Below are 20,745 nucleotides of genomic sequence, written 5' to 3' on the forward strand. Positions count from 1 at the left end.
CACACTAACTCGTAAAGGCTCACCTTTATACCCCAAGCTAAGTTGGCAGCGATTTTGATAGCCCCAGGCTATGCAAGTGTTATTTTATACGTCAAACTTCTATTTAATTAAAAATCTGATAAAAATATTACATTTTATTCGTAAGAGTGGCAAAGTAATGTGATGCAAAAATGAGTTTTTCACATCACCTATTCGAAAAGGGAACTTTTCTTCCCTGCTAGGAGGGATCAAAGTGGCACTTTTCTGTTCAAGGACATTTTGTTGCCAGTATGAAATATTGACACAAAGACATATGAAATTAGTATGCATATAATCGATTACAATTTCTTTATAATCGATTACGTGCATACAATTTTCTAACTTAAATAATATTTTGTTGTAATTGTAAACAATAAATGTAATTAGCATATTTTAAATTAATTAATAGCATATTTAAATTAAGTAAATTAATTAATTAGCGTAATATTTACAAAGAAACGTAAAAAACATTCGTTTAATAATTTAATTTTTATTTTGACATTTTAGGTCTCCTTAAACGCAGCCATACTTGTCTATGCAATTTAAAAAGTTAATATTTAAAAAGTTTTGTACAAATATTTCCCAAAGCATAATTATGCGGTTCTGTATTGTGTATAAATTTGTAAATACTTAGTTTAAATCAATAACTTTATAATAATAAATATAAGTGATATCAGTCTTCATAGTGTACTTCCGAAGATTTGGTTCAAAGGGGTAAGAGCTAATTTGTTACCAGAAAAATCTACAAAAATAATGTACTTGATTTTCATTGTATCATTTTAGGTGTTTGCTGCTGTCTTTGAAAAGATATAAGGTACATAATTATGAGCTGTAGGTACAGTCCAGGCGCGGATCCAGGATTTCATTCAGGGGGGGGGGGGGGGAAATTCTTGCCAAATTACAAAAATGGTAGAAATAAATCGTAGGTATAAGGATTGGGGTTTGTAAAAAAATTAAACTAACAACAAAATAAAAGTTAATTTATCAAGACGAGACGATTCTTATGAGTGTATAAAATCAAAAGCGTTGTGTTATTGTATACGTATACTCATACTCGTATATCCGTCGAAATGTTTACGTAATTTCTCTTCGCGCGGCTTGCGGGCACTGTTTTGTCAAAATCCGAGCGGAGCCGCGGGTTCATGGAAACTATTTGTTGTACTCATATTTAAGTACGTAGGGTGGGCATTTTTTTCCAATTGAAAATGAAAAAAATAAATAAAGTTTATTGTGTAAATTTAAACATACAGTAAATCACGACCCTGTGTCCTGAGCTAGGAAACCCTGTATTACAGGACCCAGTTTCGTTAAACTTTAGTCAATTGTTGAAAAATTGCACCGAGTCTTGTGTCAGGGGTTCAGGGGGGGGGGGGGATTGCCCCTAGTGCCCCCCACCCCCTGTATCCGCGCCTGGTACAGTCACGTCTGAAAATATCGATACAGACAAAGTGCCAGAAGTATGTACCTATACTAAGGTCGTGTATACATATTTTTGGCACTGTCCGTATCGATCGTTGCTTAAAATAATAATGTTTTGAAACCTAATATATGTATGTAATTTCCTCATAGGTGATGTGAAAAGCAGTATGTGTCACATGGTAGCAAAATTATTTTCACCTTGGGCGTTAACACTTGAATCCCTCACTACGCTCAGGATTCTATGTTAGAATCCCTCGCTACGCTCAGGATTCTATTATAGAATCCTTCGCTTCGTTTAGGATTCAATTGTACGCCCTCGCCGTAAATATGTCATTTTGCTCCCTTGTGACACAATCTACTATTTCCCACAAGTTGGCTGGTAGAATTGAATTTAAGTGATGATTTTGAATATTAAATATTTAATAACGTTCATTTGAATTTGAATTGTAATATTTAGTTAGTATTTTCCTCGAGTTGGTGTGGTGAAAAAAAAAATGTGTTTCACTCGGGAGCAAAGGTTTTTAACCTTTGTGCCTTAAAAACTCTCGCAACGCTCTATATTCTACTTTTAGAACCACGAGCGTAGCGAGCAAAATAATTATTACACATAAGGCATTTATATTAGCACAAACTGCTCGCCACAAGCTGCCCTGTGGGCTTATTATTTTTATTATTATTAGTAAATTATGAATTACCATGACAACTGTGGCTCGGTGACAATTTTTCTTTTTTGTGAGTACGTAACAGAAATATCGAAAATTATTCCGTGCAGTTATTATGCAGTTTGTGACGTCACCACTCTTGTTTTAACCGTGTAATATGTGTTGAAAAACAAGTAAAATGCTTGTCAATGCAAAATTGTCTTAGTCTGGGTCAAATAAATATGTCCTATTAATTTAACTCAAGGGCCTGACGCTCTTTGATAGAGAAAGATAGTCTTATTGCGATTCCTATAAGAGGAAAGAGAAAATAGTACCATGATTTTTCCTTATCACCGACCGGGTTTTTTTTTTCATGGTCGGGTTATGGATGGCAGCATAGGTAGGAGGCGATGGCGAAATACCGAAATTTATAAGAGTGAAAGAGAAAAAGGATTATGCTGCCATACATTAACCTGTCAATACATGAATATGTCTTTCTCTTACCCCTCGTCGCTCGGTTTCATGTCTATAACTACTATACTATGTCTATGATTTAACTCAATGTTGTAAAATTGAGCATTTACCTACTTATTGTGTCCAGTGACAATTATTTAATTTGTAGGCATATCAACGACAGGGGCCTCGGCTACCCACTAAGCGTGTTTCTGACAGCTAATTATAATACGATTTCCTTAGCCAAGGGCTTAACTCAATTGAAATCCAATCAAAGCCTGCTACGGCCTATCGAGACCTTTAGAGGCCTCGAATAAAATTAATTCGGTTTAAAATAAACAGGGGATCAATTAGGAATATGACTAAGGTTCTGAGTAGGTAATTTGATTAATGAAAGTAACTTAATAGTTTGGTTTAATCCTTTCTTGTAGCCTAAAGCAGTTTAATTCAACTTCGGACAGTTAGACAAATAGGCAGGCCCCTATATGATGTAAGTTTTATGTGTTGGTAATGTACTTCATAATTTGTATCAATTTATTTGCCGCTTGTAATATAGTTGCGTTAAACAAAAAAAAAATATTTCAAGAATAGCATTATATGGGAATTATTTTACTTCCCCATAAACAAGGTATTTCATTGCAAACTGCTTATAAAATCAATTTACCGGAAAGTATTGTGTAGTTGTATTTAAAAAACCGGCCAAGTACGAGTCGGACTCGCGTTCCAAGGGTTCCGTACATTACACAATTTAAACAATCTATTTTTTATGTGAAATGTTTTTAAAAAATCCGTAGGGGTCGGATCAAAAACTACCTATAAGTAATTAAGTCCGACTCACGCTTGACTGCACATTTCTAACAGGTTTTCCGGTGATCTATTATAGGTAACAATCTATTTTGTGCATTTTTTTCAAAAATTTTTGTTTGTTTACGTTGTATGTCCATCTTTGGGTCACAAACTTACATATTTGTACCAAATTTCAACTTAATTGGTCCAGTAGTTTCGGAGAAAATAGGCTGTGACAGACGGACAGACAGACAGACAGACTGACAGACGCACGAGTGATCCTATAAGGGTTCCGTTTTTTTCCTTTTGAGATACGGAACCCTAAAAATGTATTCCAAACAGCCAACATGTAGTGACCGGGAGTGTGGAATTGCAATGACGAGCAAGCGAAAGGATTCTATAGTTGAACCACGAGCGAAGCGAGTGGTTCTAAAATAGAATCCTGAGCGTAGCGAGTGTTTCAACACACGAGAAGTAAAATACATTTGCACCCGTGTGTAATACAAAACTTTTCTCCTTACTATAGCGAGGAAAGTGCAACATGAGCAACATCCACAGGCGTTAGATCATCTTCATCACTGGAATCACTCATTATTTTACGATAATACGATATTTTAACAGAAAACTCTGGAAGTTGTGTATTTTTACGTGCCGGAGTCGGTGAGAAAAATTTTGTTGACAATGTTGACATTTCTGACGATGCGTTTTGAAATTGCATCGACTCGACTTGTGCGTTTAGAATTACATTCAACATCATTTAAAAAAACAAATGTTTCTTATGGAATTTAAGGTTTATGTCTTAAAATCATTAAATAAAGATAAATTTGGTATTCTTTATTAAATTCTCAAACCATTTATTTAATGATAATTAATATCGAACGAACCATTATTATGAGCGTTTTACGTTTTGTTATCTGTCAAAAGCTACTTAAACATGCTCCATCCAAGGTCAAATTACTTTCCCCACTAGTGGATAAAATGCGTTTTTCCCCGCTTGTTTTAAAGGATAAAAGACGGCTTTCCGAGCTAGTGAAGGGAAAAATATTATATTTCACCACACTAACTCGTAAAGGCTCACCTTTATACCCCAAGCTAAGTTGGCAGCGATTTTGATAGCCCCAGGCTATGCAAGTGTTATTTTATACGTCAAACTTCTATTTAATTAAAAATCTGATAAAAATATTACATTTTATTCGTAAGAGTGGCAAAGTAATGTGATGCAAAAATGAGTTTTTCACATCACCTATTCGAAAAGGGAACTTTTCTTCCCTGCTAGGAGGGATCAAAGTGGCACTTTTCTGTTCAAGGACATTTTGTTGCCAGTATGAAATATTGACACAAAGACATATGAAATTAGTATGCATATAATCGATTACAATTTCTTTATAATCGATTACGTGCATACAATTTTCTAACTTAAATAATATTTTGTTGTAATTGTAAACAATAAATGTAATTAGCATATTTTAAATTAATTAATAGCATATTTAAATTAAGTAAATTAATTAATTAGCGTAATATTTACAAAGAAACGTAAAAAACATTCGTTTAATAATTTAATTTTTATTTTGACATTTTAGGTCTCCTTAAACGCAGCCATACTTGTCTATGCAATTTAAAAAGTTAATATTTAAAAAGTTTTGTACAAATATTTCCCAAAGCATAATTATGCGGTTCTGTATTGTGTATAAATTTGTAAATACTTAGTTTAAATCAATAACTTTATAATAATAAATATAAGTGATATCAGTCTTCATAGTGTACTTCCGAAGATTTGGTTCAAAGGGGTAAGAGCTAATTTGTTACCAGAAAAATCTACAAAAATAATGTACTTGATTTTCATTGTATCATTTTAGGTGTTTGCTGCTGTCTTTGAAAAGATATAAGGTACATAATTATGAGCTGTAGGTACAGTCCAGGCGCGGATCCAGGATTTCATTCAGGGGGGGGGGGGGAAATTCTTGCCAAATTACAAAAATGGTAGAAATAAATCGTAGGTATAAGGATTGGGGTTTGTAAAAAAATTAAACTAACAACAAAATAAAAGTTAATTTATCAAGACGAGACGATTCTTATGAGTGTATAAAATCAAAAGCGTTGTGTTATTGTATACGTATACTCATACTCGTATATCCGTCGAAATGTTTACGTAATTTCTCTTCGCGCGGCTTGCGGGCACTGTTTTGTCAAAATCCGAGCGGAGCCGCGGGTTCATGGAAACTATTTGTTGTACTCATATTTAAGTACGTAGGGTGGGCATTTTTTTCCAATTGAAAATGAAAAAAATAAATAAAGTTTATTGTGTAAATTTAAACATACAGTAAATCACGACCCTGTGTCCTGAGCTAGGAAACCCTGTATTACAGGACCCAGTTTCGTTAAACTTTAGTCAATTGTTGAAAAATTGCACCGAGTCTTGTGTCAGGGGTTCAGGGGGGGGGGGGGATTGCCCCTAGTGCCCCCCACCCCCTGTATCCGCGCCTGGTACAGTCACGTCTGAAAATATCGATACAGACAAAGTGCCAGAAGTATGTACCTATACTAAGGTCGTGTATACATATTTTTGGCACTGTCCGTATCGATCGTTGCTTAAAATAATAATGTTTTGAAACCTAATATATGTATGTAATTTCCTCATAGGTGATGTGAAAAGCAGTATGTGTCACATGGTAGCAAAATTATTTTCACCTTGGGCGTTAACACTTGAATCCCTCACTACGCTCAGGATTCTATGTTAGAATCCCTCGCTACGCTCAGGATTCTATTATAGAATCCTTCGCTTCGTTTAGGATTCAATTGTACGCCCTCGCCGTAAATATGTCATTTTGCTCCCTTGTGACACAATCTACTATTTCCCACAAGTTGGCTGGTAGAATTGAATTTAAGTGATGATTTTGAATATTAAATATTTAATAACGTTCATTTGAATTTGAATTGTAATATTTAGTTAGTATTTTCCTCGAGTTGGTGTGGTGAAAAAAAAAATGTGTTTCACTCGGGAGCAAAGGTTTTTAACCTTTGTGCCTTAAAAACTCTCGCAACGCTCTATATTCTACTTTTAGAACCACGAGCGTAGCGAGCAAAATAATTATTACACATAAGGCATTTATATTAGCACAAACTGCTCGCCACAAGCTGCCCTGTGGGCTTATTATTTTTATTATTATTAGTAAATTATGAATTACCATGACAACTGTGGCTCGGTGACAATTTTTCTTTTTTGTGAGTACGTAACAGAAATATCGAAAATTATTCCGTGCAGTTATTATGCAGTTTGTGACGTCACCACTCTTGTTTTAACCGTGTAATATGTGTTGAAAAACAAGTAAAATGCTTGTCAATGCAAAATTGTCTTAGTCTGGGTCAAATAAATATGTCCTATTAATTTAACTCAAGGGCCTGACGCTCTTTGATAGAGAAAGATAGTCTTATTGCGATTCCTATAAGAGGAAAGAGAAAATAGTACCATGATTTTTCCTTATCACCGACCGGGTTTTTTTTTTCATGGTCGGGTTATGGATGGCAGCATAGGTAGGAGGCGATGGCGAAATACCGAAATTTATAAGAGTGAAAGAGAAAAAGGATTATGCTGCCATACATTAACCTGTCAATACATGAATATGTCTTTCTCTTACCCCTCGTCGCTCGGTTTCATGTCTATAACTACTATACTATGTCTATGATTTAACTCAATGTTGTAAAATTGAGCATTTACCTACTTATTGTGTCCAGTGACAATTATTTAATTTGTAGGCATATCAACGACAGGGGCCTCGGCTACCCACTAAGCGTGTTTCTGACAGCTAATTATAATACGATTTCCTTAGCCAAGGGCTTAACTCAATTGAAATCCAATCAAAGCCTGCTACGGCCTATCGAGACCTTTAGAGGCCTCGAATAAAATTAATTCGGTTTAAAATAAACAGGGGATCAATTAGGAATATGACTAAGGTTCTGAGTAGGTAATTTGATTAATGAAAGTAACTTAATAGTTTGGTTTAATCCTTTCTTGTAGCCTAAAGCAGTTTAATTCAACTTCGGACAGTTAGACAAATAGGCAGGCCCCTATATGATGTAAGTTTTATGTGTTGGTAATGTACTTCATAATTTGTATCAATTTATTTGCCGCTTGTAATATAGTTGCGTTAAACAAAAAAAAAATATTTCAAGAATAGCATTATATGGGAATTATTTTACTTCCCCATAAACAAGGTATTTCATTGCAAACTGCTTATAAAATCAATTTACCGGAAAGTATTGTGTAGTTGTATTTAAAAAACCGGCCAAGTACGAGTCGGACTCGCGTTCCAAGGGTTCCGTACATTACACAATTTAAACAATCTATTTTTTATGTGAAATGTTTTTAAAAAATCCGTAGGGGTCGGATCAAAAACTACCTATAAGTAATTAAGTCCGACTCACGCTTGACTGCACATTTCTAACAGGTTTTCCGGTGATCTATTATAGGTAACAATCTATTTTGTGCATTTTTTTCAAAAATTTTTGTTTGTTTACGTTGTATGTCCATCTTTGGGTCACAAACTTACATATTTGTACCAAATTTCAACTTAATTGGTCCAGTAGTTTCGGAGAAAATAGGCTGTGACAGACGGACAGACAGACAGACAGACTGACAGACGCACGAGTGATCCTATAAGGGTTCCGTTTTTTTCCTTTTGAGATACGGAACCCTAAAAATGTATTCCAAACAGCCAACATGTAGTGACCGCAGATGGATATGGATGGCAGACATTATAATAAAAACAAAAAATGCTTTTATATTAAACTTTCTTTTCTCTATGAAATATAAGTATACCTATTTCTCAAATGCCAGAGTCTTTATCGCATTCACTGGCAACGTTGTCGTAGCGCTACGCTAAAAGCCGATCCTAGCGTTTTCCCGCTTTGTAGAGAAAAGCGACTACGAACAGAGAACCCGCCGAGCGGGTTCCCGGCACTTAATATATCAAAGCGATCATTAATGGGAGAATTCCCAAAGAGCTGCGCCCAACCATCGATCGTTCTTTATTTAGCTTTCCGTTAACTATGATTTAAACTGGAATTGGCAGTTCAGTAAATACTAAAATTAAAAAGACATAATTATTTTAATAGACTATAATATAGGGTAAGCGTAGGTAGAGTGCTAACTAGTCAAATCAGTTACTGTCTACGTCAAAACGGTTTGTCCATATACTACTCTTGGGGTTAATCACTAAGGTGTCGTAATAAAGAATTTTACATTTAATGTTTTTTTGTTGACTTTAACAACTGAAAGCACAAAAACATGTTTTTTTTTCTCTGTATAACCTACCTACCCGTAAATTAGATATATACCCCTATAAAACAATTATATTTATCGATTATAAGAAACAACTATTAAAAACACGAAGGATTGCCTAATAAATATGAAAAAAAATTAAGAATATAATCGACTGAATATTCGATTTAAATTACCTGTGAGCGCATTTGCCTTAAGTTATGGAATTTGTTGTGATATCTTAGATGATTTGCATACACTGCTTAGTTTATGATTGGCACATAAGGTATACATATATATTATTTCACTTCATTTTGTTTGTGTTGAGGTAGAAAATGAAATGGACTAAAATCACCTGTCACTCTGGCTTGCTTTATTTTTAGCTGTAGCATAGACAATTGTTTTATTGTAGGTAAGTTAGTGGGAATCAATACTCTATGAATGTGTTTTCAACTCTGAAAACAAAGTGGGACTAATGGGGTTGGAATGGTCCCTTTTTAATAAACTATAGGTAAAAATGTTAAGGAAAGCTTTTGCATGTAGTAGTGTTTGGAGACACATTTCATATTTGAAATCACTACATAGTATAAAACAAAGTCGCTTTCTGCTGTCTGTATGTCTGTCCCTATGTATGCTTAGATCTTTAAAACTACGCAACGGATTTAGATGCGGTTTTTTTTTTGTAAATAGAGTGATTCAAGAGGAAGGTTTATATGTATAATTTGTAAAGATTTTGTTTAAATTTGTTGAACTAGTCGTGCGAAGCCGGGGCGGGTCGCTAGTACTGGATATAAAATACTTTTTATCACGTTTGAAAATAACTAACAACTCACATTTTAGTGTTGGTTTTTGTGTATATTTATAGGAAATACACGTGTATAAAACATAAACAAGATAATCGATAAAAACATACCTGTAATAAATCGAAACAAAAACACAACAGAAGGTAGTTATTAATAAATCATTGACAAGTTTAATAGGAGTCAATTTCTGGTACGAAATACTCTTGAATATTAAAAGTTAAAAGTAAAAATACTATTTATGAAAACACAACTACACGATAGAACCAAAGATAGATATAACTCCGTGATAGATGAATACAGTCTAAGGAAAAAACGTGCCTCGAAAATCAAGAAAATTTGATTCTCGTTCAGAGGGCGCTACTAGCTTTGGCCTACAGTCGTATAGATGGCGTTGACGGTTTCGTTTGTTATTTAACAATTTTAACGCATATCAGTGAAAGAACATGGGTCAAAATCATAAAAATAATTAATGCAAATAAAAAAAATCATTTATCCATATTTAAATACATTTTATCGTATTTTTATAAATCTTCATTTTTAGTTTTAAAGTGTGTCGACAGATGGCAGTGAATTTACTGGGGTTACAAAATTTACTATGACAGTACCGCTCTAGTATAAGTTACTCTATGATAGAACTGAGTTATTAAAATGGGGCAACGGTTGTGTTTCATTTCATTAAAAAGAAATAAAGTAAAGCAATGTTACATTACATTACATACATGTGTGCTTGTGTACATTATGGACTTTTGTTCGAAATAAATGATTATTGATTGATTGATTAATTGAATGTGCTGCTAACGCAGCCTCGGGAGCGGGACGCAGGATGATCCAGACGCGATCAAAGCTGAGCCTTTTCAGTTAAATGAATAATTTGAGAAAATATAGTATCTAGAGTAATCGACAAAACACACATACAAAACTTTATATACTACGAACTCCTAGAAAAACTTGTTAAAAGGGAGGGATTTTGCAAAGAAACCGAAATAAAGTTTTAATGTCAAATATATGACAGCGGTTTGAAAATTTTGCCGGTATCTTTGCCTGGATTAGATAAGGGTAGCGCACGAACCGGTCCTTGGGGAGATCCTTTGTGGAGGCATTTATCCAGTAGCGAGCGTCTTTTCATTGATATGGTATTATGATGACCCTTTAAAATATCATGTTCGTCCTCTTACCTTATACTAGTAAATGCAATCAGCCGTTCTAGTCATCGTTTTCAAATATTGGAACCGTCTCACACTAAGCTGAAAAAACTCCGCTTGCAGAGCCTCACTTGGCACGCAGAACACGTTCACGGAATCAGGCGCCGACGTTTAGATGCATCCTAGTGTGTATTATAATCGCTTACCAAACGAAGGCGACATTAACACAAATGAACCAGTATAAGCTCGCTCTTTGACTGCTCGCATTTTCTACCGATATCGAGCTCAAAGTGATACTGAACACCACCGTTCGACTCGCCAAAGCTGGTAGGTAAGTGATGCGAATCATTGAGTAAGGTGTTTCGGTGAATGGCAGCTCTGAACGTTCGCTGAAGCACCTTTGGCAGGACGTTCTGTGCCATTTAGTTGTTGGCCCGGACATGGTGCTATTGGAAGCCAAATCAGGAAATAGTCGTTTATCAAAGTCTGAATGAGCAGCATTCCTATTTGAAATCGATTTGGTTACCTACATTAACTATAAGAATAACCTTAAAAAATTTAAGTATATTTCAACAAATAATAAAATAAAAAAAATTATAGGACTTTATTACACAAATTGACTAAGTTCCACAGTAAGCTCAATAAGGCTTGTCTTATGGGTTGTGGGTATTTGGACAACGATATGCCGATATAATTATACACAAAGAAACATACAAAAGTTTTATTTAGTTCTACGAGTACAACATACCTACAAATTGATAGGAAATATTCTTCCCAGGAGTCTAACATTCTCGCATATAATGTACCTTCACGGTTTAATTGGGACAAGGCTTGCAAGGCTTCGCTTCCGTTCCCAATTTCCCGTACATAGTGCAGCATCTTATAATTGCAGATGGCTACCGATATCCGCCTTTATCAAAAGCGAACTGCTGATCCATACTGCCTCGAAGCATAACAACCCTGACGTTACATTAGAAAGCTAGGTCGAATTTAGAGCGACATTCAAGCTTTAAAAATACATTATTGGTGTGTAACTAAACATCTCATTAGCACCAATACAATTGTGCAAATTTCGGTATATGCGCACACTGAAATACGTTTCACAATTAGTTTTATGCATACATATAAAATTATAATTAAATAAATATTTGATAATTCGACGTTAGGTACAATTGCAATTGGCGAAGCGGCTGGTGGATGGGACCGGAGATAAGAGAGCTGGCAGCTTCCTCGCCCAACGCTTGAGCATAGCGATCCAGCGAGGAAATGCTGCCAGCATCCTCGGCACCATGCCACGGGGGCCCATTTTAGATTTAGATTTTTAGATTTATAGTAGTTTTAGTTTAGTTAATTGTAGTTTAATTTTTTTCTGTAAGGCTTTATTTATTGTTTCTATTTCTATAGGATAACAAAGAAAAAACACATTATAATATATTTAGACCTCTGCCCGCGACTTTGTCTGCGTAAAAATAATCAAAATGTATTAAATAATAAATATCAGTCTACATTGTACCCCCTTACTTACTTGACTTTACTTCATACTTACAACGTATCCTTTATTATGTGCATCGTACATATATACACAAATACTTCGAGGTTCGTGTTTATAATTTAGATTATATTCAATTTAATCTATTTAAGAATATATTCAAGTGGAGATTATAGAAATAATAAGAAAGCGGCGAAAACAATCTCCACACGACCCTTCAATTAATTCCATTTATCAATAAGTATATATAGGTAAGTAAGCTAGACTTTATATATTAATCTTTAGATTCTAAAGTTCACATTGATATATGTATGGCACTCATTTCTCTATTGTAAATATGAGAAGGAAGCGACTAGCATTGTCTCGTTGCCAGAAACTTATCGATAAACATATGTATGATGTATGATGACGATCAAATGATAGGCATATAGCTTAAGAATATGGCATTGTTTGATATTTTTACAATTTGTAAGCTTTTATTGTATATTTTAAGTATTTCAGGGTATAACAACTGGTATATCACCAGACTAACGGGCCACCGGATATCCACTAGATATGAAACAGAAACGATAACGAGATATATTTCAGAAAGTCATGTCTAATTGGACATTACCGCGATTCCGAATGTCCTCTTGAACGATCTCTTTAAGATTTGCTTAAGATATTACTTAGACATCCAATGGATATCTAATGGATATCCTAAAACGTCACAATAATTGTAGCGTGAAATGACAATTGGTTTCCCGAATCGAACTGCAAAAGATAACTAGTTGAGAACTATTAAACTATACCGTATCTATTAGATCTAAAAATAATAATAGCATAGTATAAGTTAATGATATCCACTTAAGGTAGTTATTAGTAATCTGCATTGTTATTGTTATTGTAAAACAACTAAAAATAATAGTGAGTGAAGCCGTACTGATCTAAACATCTTTAATTTCGATTGTAAACAGTATTAGTCCCTGTTATAATTAATGCATTATTATTATTATTGTAAAATATGTTACGTAGATGCAGTCTTCTTACTTCATTCAATGCATGTGGTGTTTACCTTTAAGTAATTGTTACGCTAAGCGATTATAGTTTAAACGTTTGTAGTTATACTTAACAAAGTGTAAACAATTGTTGGTGAACCAATAAATATAAAATAAAATAAAAAAATAAATCTCGTATTGTTCTCGTATCTAATTATAGAAATTATCACGTTGTTCGAATTGACCGGTAGGGCTCTATAATTGCTTACAGCTCCCGATACACTCTATTCAAAGCACCTGATCCATATTCCATTCGCTCATCGTTTATACGCCCCTGTATGATAACTTTTTACAATTTGTAAGTTTCAATCCTGGGCGTAGCTGCAGGATTTGAAGATGGAATGCATAAGCAGATGTATAAGTTAGACATTTCTAAGTTTTGTGGTGTAATTTTCGAATGGCTTTGTCTTAAAACTTCAAACATACCTGTAGTGCTGGTAAAGTTTTAATAGAAACTGATCACTTGGTAGGTGTGATTTTTTTGTTTTAAACTTTTCAAACTTACATTCTTAAATAAAAAGAAAAATCAGATGATTCTAAAATGCACGGTTGAAAAAGTAATGTTTCTTTATGGGTGCACTATTTGACGTTCCGTATTTTTATTTGAAAAAAACTAATAGGATAATAAACAAACAATGAAAGAATGCTTTTAGTGATACCAGAAACCAGAACCGATCATCACTACTATCACTAGGTAAGTACTGAATTCCTCTTTGAATAATAAGCAGTTCATACATTCGACCAGGGAAAATGTATGATAAAGAGGTTCCGATGTCGGTACTGTGGTTGAATATGTATGAATGGTAACTGACGTTCGATACCGTTAGAGATCGAAAACATGCAATTTTCGACGTTTAGATTACCTATTGATAATAACCATCCACATAGAAATATAATTTGTATGTAGGTACTTTCATCATCTACTTTTACTTTACTGCCAAAACACCAAAATTCCAGGTAAAAAAACCACGTAAATTGGCGAGGAAAACTTGGAATTCAGCAGTGTATAACCAAATTCTGTATCAAGCACAATATGTCAGCAAAGAAGCACGTAGCCCATCTCCTTAATAAAGAGTTCTCAGCACCTGAGCCCAGACATTTATAAATGTATGGCCCGGGGTGTTTTTCAAAGCTCGGTGAATGTCAATTCGATTTTTGGATTACTTATTCAAGAAGCTCGGTGTGCGCGCAAGTATCGGCTGAAATTGTTTGAATATATTTAAGAATAAATTGAACTACCCTTGTTTTATATTTCATAGATGTTTCATAGAAGTGTGAAATGGAAAACTAACAAAACATATTTCATCTCAACGTACACAATGATGATTTTAGGTTTGGTATTTTGTAGTGATAAACTCGTATCATGTTTTGAACGTATTTAACTTTGTAGGTGATAAGAAGGAAATGGGTCACCAAGGTGATTTTTTGTAACTATAAGAGTACCTCTAAGATGGTATTATACCAATACAATTTTCTAAATTATCATTGCTGCTTAACTATTTATTAGGTTTAATCCTTCTGTATGAGCAAATCCCAAGTCTTGGTTAATAATAACGACTCATAAAGCAGAAAAGGTCCGGCTACACAGTGCGTACGGAATGCTTTATCCTGCCTTTTAACGCTATGAATGGCTAGATTTCAGCCTTGCTAGCATATACAGTTTGGTTTATTCAAGCGATGTTATGGAGTTTAAACTACATGCAAATACTGGAGGTTCACGTTGACTTTCTTCATATTACTTTGTAAGTCACGTACCTACTTAATTTTGTGAAACTTCAAAGGAGTAAACTTATTCGAAATTAGTTATTCCAGCAAACTGCAACCTTTTTTTTAAAGAAACCATTAATAAACAAATGCATGCAGCATTTGTATATGTATGTAATGCCTGGCCAATGTAGGCGAGTGGCGGTGGCATCGGACTTGAAGTGTCCGTTGAGCCGATAGAATAGGGATGATGACAATGTTGAATTTTATAACAAAATCTAGTAAAATACCTAAATAGCAAATGAGCCATTTATCACAATAATGTGGATATTACAATAATGTATGGAAATAATACAAAAATACAGGACTCGAGTTTCAAAACTTAAGTTTTTTTTTAAACTTCCAAAAAGGTAGAAAGTAAGGGTACCATTCGATTCCTTATATTTTATCCAAAAAAAAACATTGTATAGCAACTATACACATAAACGCAGTATTTCACCGACAAAACGCAATTTTCTTGTTTTGTCCATACTTCAAGATGGGCTCTCAGTGACCTTGACGTCACGTTCACTTATCGTTTTGTTAGGTGCGTGTCGCGACTGAGGTACGACTGTCGGACTTTGACTATCATTTCTGATTTTTGTATTGCTCTAATATGGGCCCCATGTAGACATTTGATCCTAAAAACACACCTGATCGATTAGTATTCCTACCATTAATGAAAATTTGTCATCTAGCCTATTAAACATCTTCAATTCTAAAAACCTTAATGACTAGCTGGGCATTACTTTTATTCAGACAAAAATAATGTCGTCTGCCATGCCAGCCGATGCTGTTGGCGAACACCAGCCGGGGGTCCATTAGAATTGCGGGTACATCAAAAACACGGGCCACGTATCACATTGGCTGTGGACACATTGACACTCACTGCCACACACTCACCTCAGGCCAGGCACGTCGTCGAGCGGCGCGCCGTCCGGCATCTGCCATGCCAGTTGCGGCGGCGGGAAGCCGTGCGCCGCGCACGACACCTGCGCGCCGGTGCTGTTGGCGAACACCAGCCGGGACGGCGGCTCCATCAGGAACACGGGCCCGTGCTCTTGGCCCTCGCCGCCTGCGACCAAAATCGCACGAGTTAACAGTTAATTATGTACATTATTTTCCGAATAAAGAGCTCTAAGCAAGTTATAATTAACTGTAAAAAGCTGTTTTTAGTTAAAACGCGTTTTCACTAGCTAAATAGTTATTTGTTATACAAGGGTGCAAAGTTGTATTTTACCCGTGAGTGTGGGATTGAAACACGAGCAAGCGAAAGGATTTTATAGTTGAACCACGAGCGTAGCGAGTGGTTCTAAAATAGAATCCTGAGCGTAGCGAGTGTTTCAACACACGAGAAGTAAAATACATTTGCACCCGTGTGTAACACAAAACTTTTCCCCTCACTATAGCGAGGAAAGTGCAACATCCACAGGCGTTAGATCATCTTCGTCACTGGAATCACTATTTTTTTTACGATAATACTCTGGAAGTTGTGCATTTTTACGTGTCGGAGCCGGTGAGAAAAATTTTGTTGACAATGTTGACATTTCTGACGATGCGTTTTGAAATTGCATCGACTCAACTTGTACGTTCAGAAATTACATTCAACATCATTTAAAAAAACAAATGTTTCTTATGGAATTTAAGGTTTATGACTTAAAATCATTAAATAAAGCCAAATTTGGTATTTTTTATTAAATTCTCAAACCATTTATTTAATGATAATTAATATCGAACAAACCATTATTATGAGCGTTTTACGTTTTGTTATCTGTCAAAAGCTACTTAAACCACAGAACTAGGATGACATAAGCATAAATTTTAGGACTGTGACTTACACACGCTCCATCCAAGGTTCTAAAATAGAATCCTGAGCGTAGCGAGTGTTTAACACACGAGAAGTAAAATACATTTGCACCCGTGTGTAACACAAAACTTTTCCCCTCACTATAGCGAGGAAAGTGCAACATCAACAGGCGTTAGATCATCTTCATCAACTGGAATCACTAATTTTTTTACGATATTATAACAAAAAACTCTGGAAATTGTGTACTTTTACGTGAGAAGTTATTAAGTAAAATTTTTGTTGACAATGTTGACATTTCTGACGTATAAAATGTCCATGCGTTTTGAAATTGCATCGACTTAACTTGTGCGTTCAGAATTATATTTAACATAATTATTAAATAACAAACGTTTATTATGGAATTTTAAGGTTTATGACTTAAAATCATTAAATAAAGCTAAATCTGGTATTTTCTATTAGATTCTCAAACCATTTATTTAATGATAATTAATATCGAACGAACCATTATTATGAGCGTTTTACGTTTTGTTATCTGTCAAGCTAATTAAACACGCTCCATCCAAGGTCAAATTACTTTCCCCACTAGTGGATAAAATGCGTTTTTCCCCGCTTGTTTTAAAGGATAAAAGACGGCTTTCCGAGCTAGTGAGGGGAAAACTAATTTTCCGTAAGGTCACGATGAATACTAGTTTCAACTGCGATTTTTCAGTCAAAACTAGTTTTCGCAATGTAACTAGTTTTCACTGATTATTCTAAATGAATTTTACGGGAAAATGCGCTTTCACTTAGTTAAAACTTGTTTTACGGTAATCTGCCAGACTCGAAAGATGGAGGTGTGACCACGAGCGAAGAGGAGATGCGTGTTAAGGTGACTGTCCAATTGTAACTGCCGCTGCACTGCAGTTGCGACGTTACGCGGTGCCGCACTACTGTAGCAGCACGACTGCGGCTGTTGCGGCGTGCAGTCGCGACAGCGTTCGTTGATGGCTTGTCAATGTCAAGTCATATAATGTCATACGTACAAATAAAATACTAATTTACTTTTGTATTTTTTACGTGAAGAAGCGAGTGACGATAATGCTACATGCTACATGAAAAAGAAGACCAGTTTGCCTTTCTACAGCTTTAAGGCAGCTACGCAATATTAATAAAAAATCTGATATTTAATGGTGATCCTTTATTCAGATAATATTGCCGATTAAATGAAAAGCAATTCAACATTGAATGAGACTTAATAATTGACGAAATACAATCAAATTACTCAAATAAAATTAATGCAGAGGAAAAATTATTCTTAACATTAAGGTAAGTTCACAATGTGAAATTTTCTTCCCCATCCTCTTGCCTAAATGCGTGACCACCGCACACAGCAATCCGACGGAAACGGGACTCATGGAGTTCGTGATATATACGGGGGGAGTGCGCACTTGATCCACCTGCATCACGTATTATAGGTACTCGGCCGTCAGAAACGTGCGGGTGGATTTAGAAGTCTGTAATAAACGTCCCCTCAAAACCATGCCAGGTAGGCTCTTTTAGCAGGCCTTTTATTGATTTCTGCAAAGTGATTCGTGGGTTCTGGAGATGACGATGCGACACGTAAGAATAAAATTATCCAATGGTGGGCAGGCAGTCGTTCGGTGTTAGCAAAATATTACAGATTTATCTTTCTAAGTATCCATATTAAGCCAATTTTACTTTCCTTAGGTACCAAACAGTGAAGTATGATGAATAAAATAATTTGTAATTTACACTTCATATTGTCCAGTTGCAGGTGTGAATGGGCGACGGCACTCTATGATATGACCGCACCATCCATATAAAACTTGACGGGCGAGACAAGAAATCCTTTATGAAGAAAGATATTTCCCTCGCCTTGGCCGATAGAAAGAACTTTTAATAAATTAATTTGAATAATAAATGGTTTCCTCGTGTTGGTGTGAAGAATTACGTGTTGCACTGTAACACAGTTTGTTTAACCCTCATGCCTTGAGACCTCCGCAACTGTCAATATTCTAAATTTTAAACCATTCGCTTCTCTCGTGGTTCAATTTTGTATCGTTTCGTATGTTTGGATATCAATATGTTACCATGAGGTAATAACCCTTTAATGCTCAAAATTTTTTTTCTATTATTTTCTGGTTTCAAGCACTTAAATGAGTTCTTAGGGGTAATATAAACTACAGAAAAATAAAAATAAAAATATTTTGTATATGTTCTTCTAGAAAACATATGCTAAGAATACTTGACGTTGCCCGACTTTCACCATATGACCATTTGCCACCAATGTCCAGTATTCTTGACATTGCGCATGGTTTAGAGATAATAAATAAATAACAGATTTATAGTTTTTTATATAAAAAGCTATTATTGAGCAGCATGAAAAGAGTAGAAACAATTTCTTTTTGCTACTGCATAATCTCAATTTGCATTTTAAGCCATGTTCGTGTATCCTTTTTGCAATACCTACACTACATCTTCCGTATGAGGTGTACACTGGTAAGTGTCGTGTATTATCCTATACTGAACTACAGGTAGAGGTCTTGGAACTACTGTTGCTTTTCTGACAGGTACAATCGCATTGGATGGCCCAGCCCTGTTTTTGTAGCAGCTCCAATGGTAGTTGTACTTTAGTGGCATAGTCTTTTCAGTAGCTCCTACTTGTCGCCGATACAACAACCAGACATTATTTACATATAGATCCAGGACCTGAGAAAATATAGCCGTATACTAGCGCTTGGTTTGTGTTTGTGACCGATATAGGGCCACCAACATATCAGCTAAATCAACACCTACTCCCATATGAGCGTTGTATACTGTTTTACGGTCTGGGGGTAGTCTACGTTGACTCGGGCTTTTTCGACTTTTGAGTATCGTCGTATGTAGTCCCACTCGCAGCCTTATGGCTTGTTCTACGAAAATCTGGAAATCCAAAACTGGAAACCTCATTCGCCAATTCCACGATGGTATGAATGCACAGGTTCAACATGAAAACGAACAGTGTAAGGAGATCCAGGTTACAGGCGAAGTGACGCTGGGATGTGTCATGGGACCTAAATACACTCTTTGCCATATACTTCTCAGTGGTGATGAGAGACGCTTTAAAGTGTTGTAGCAACCAAATGTGAGGACTGAGAAAGGTGTCTTTGACATATCAAGGTTCAGGGCGAAGTCTAAAGTGCGATGAGTCTCCATATTAGAGATACTATACGCTGACGACGTATGCCTTATGTCTGACAGTATGGCGCATCTCCAAAGCTACGTGGACGCATTAAACCGCTCTTGGCAACAATTCGGCCTGGTAATAAGTGCTTCCTAGACGCAAATCCTAAAACAACTACCCCGGGGAGTTGAATCTGATTCAACACCGCTAAATCTAGATGGGAAACCACTAGATGACGACACTGGCTTCAGAAATACGGCGCTGCCAATTTCGGGCGACTAACTGATCGTGTGTATATCCCATGATATCAAACTCCCACCTAACCCTTATAATCCCAGGTCTCCTGTATGGCGCAGAGACATTATGGTGCCTGTAAAAGCCAGATATCAAAAGACTAGACACGTACCACCTAAGATGCCTAAGATCTATACTTAGGATTTAATGGCAGGTGCCATACTACGAGGTCCTGCATCGTTTCCGGGATGTACGGCATGGAGACACTATTCATGCAGCGTCAGGTCAGGTGGTATGGGCATGTTCTCCGAATGGACGATCGCCGCTTGCCTAAACCTATATTCTACTCAGAATTAGCAGAGGGTAAGCGGAAGCACGGTGGTCAGTGCCTCCGATTATAAGGATGTGCAATTGTGCAAACGTCACCTAAACGCGTGTGCTATCGATCCTGCACGTTGGGTTGGGAGGAGCTCGCTGCGAAACGGCCATTTTAGCGGCCTACCACCTTTGAATCCATCAAGCCGTGTATGTTGCTTCTTCTCTCATATTAACCTTATCTTCGCAATGTTAAAATTACTTAACAGCCCAACAAGAATGTACTTTATTAATAGCGGCGCAGTGCTAAGAATGCTTAACATGCGTTACACTAAGTACATTTCTAAGAATCTCGCGAAGCTAAGCATTCTTAACACCTATAATGGTAACCCAGTCCTGTCTTAGTTAAGTTTCCATTTCGTTAGAAAAACATAAAAA

General features: G+C 35.9%; 1 protein-coding gene across 2 annotated transcripts in view; it reads right to left on the reverse strand.

The window, feature by feature from the left end:
- LOC134755634 (cell adhesion molecule Dscam2-like) overlaps positions 1 to 20,745 on the reverse strand; it is a 208,694-nt gene that overhangs the window by 142,702 nt on the left and 45,247 nt on the right. For both annotated transcript variants that reach the window (XR_010129073.1, XM_063692142.1), the window contains exon 3: positions 15,692 to 15,863. Coding sequence is in view for 1 of the 2 variants with exons in the window: in XM_063692142.1 (XP_063548212.1) it covers positions 15,692 to 15,863 (172 nt within the window). In the remaining variant the exon portion in view is untranslated. The remainder of the gene's footprint in view (positions 1 to 15,691; positions 15,864 to 20,745) is intronic.

The sequence above is a fragment of the Cydia strobilella genome, chromosome 3, assembly GCF_947568885.1.
Source record: "Cydia strobilella chromosome 3, ilCydStro3.1, whole genome shotgun sequence".
Classification (NCBI taxonomy): Eukaryota; Metazoa; Arthropoda; class Insecta; order Lepidoptera; family Tortricidae; genus Cydia; species Cydia strobilella.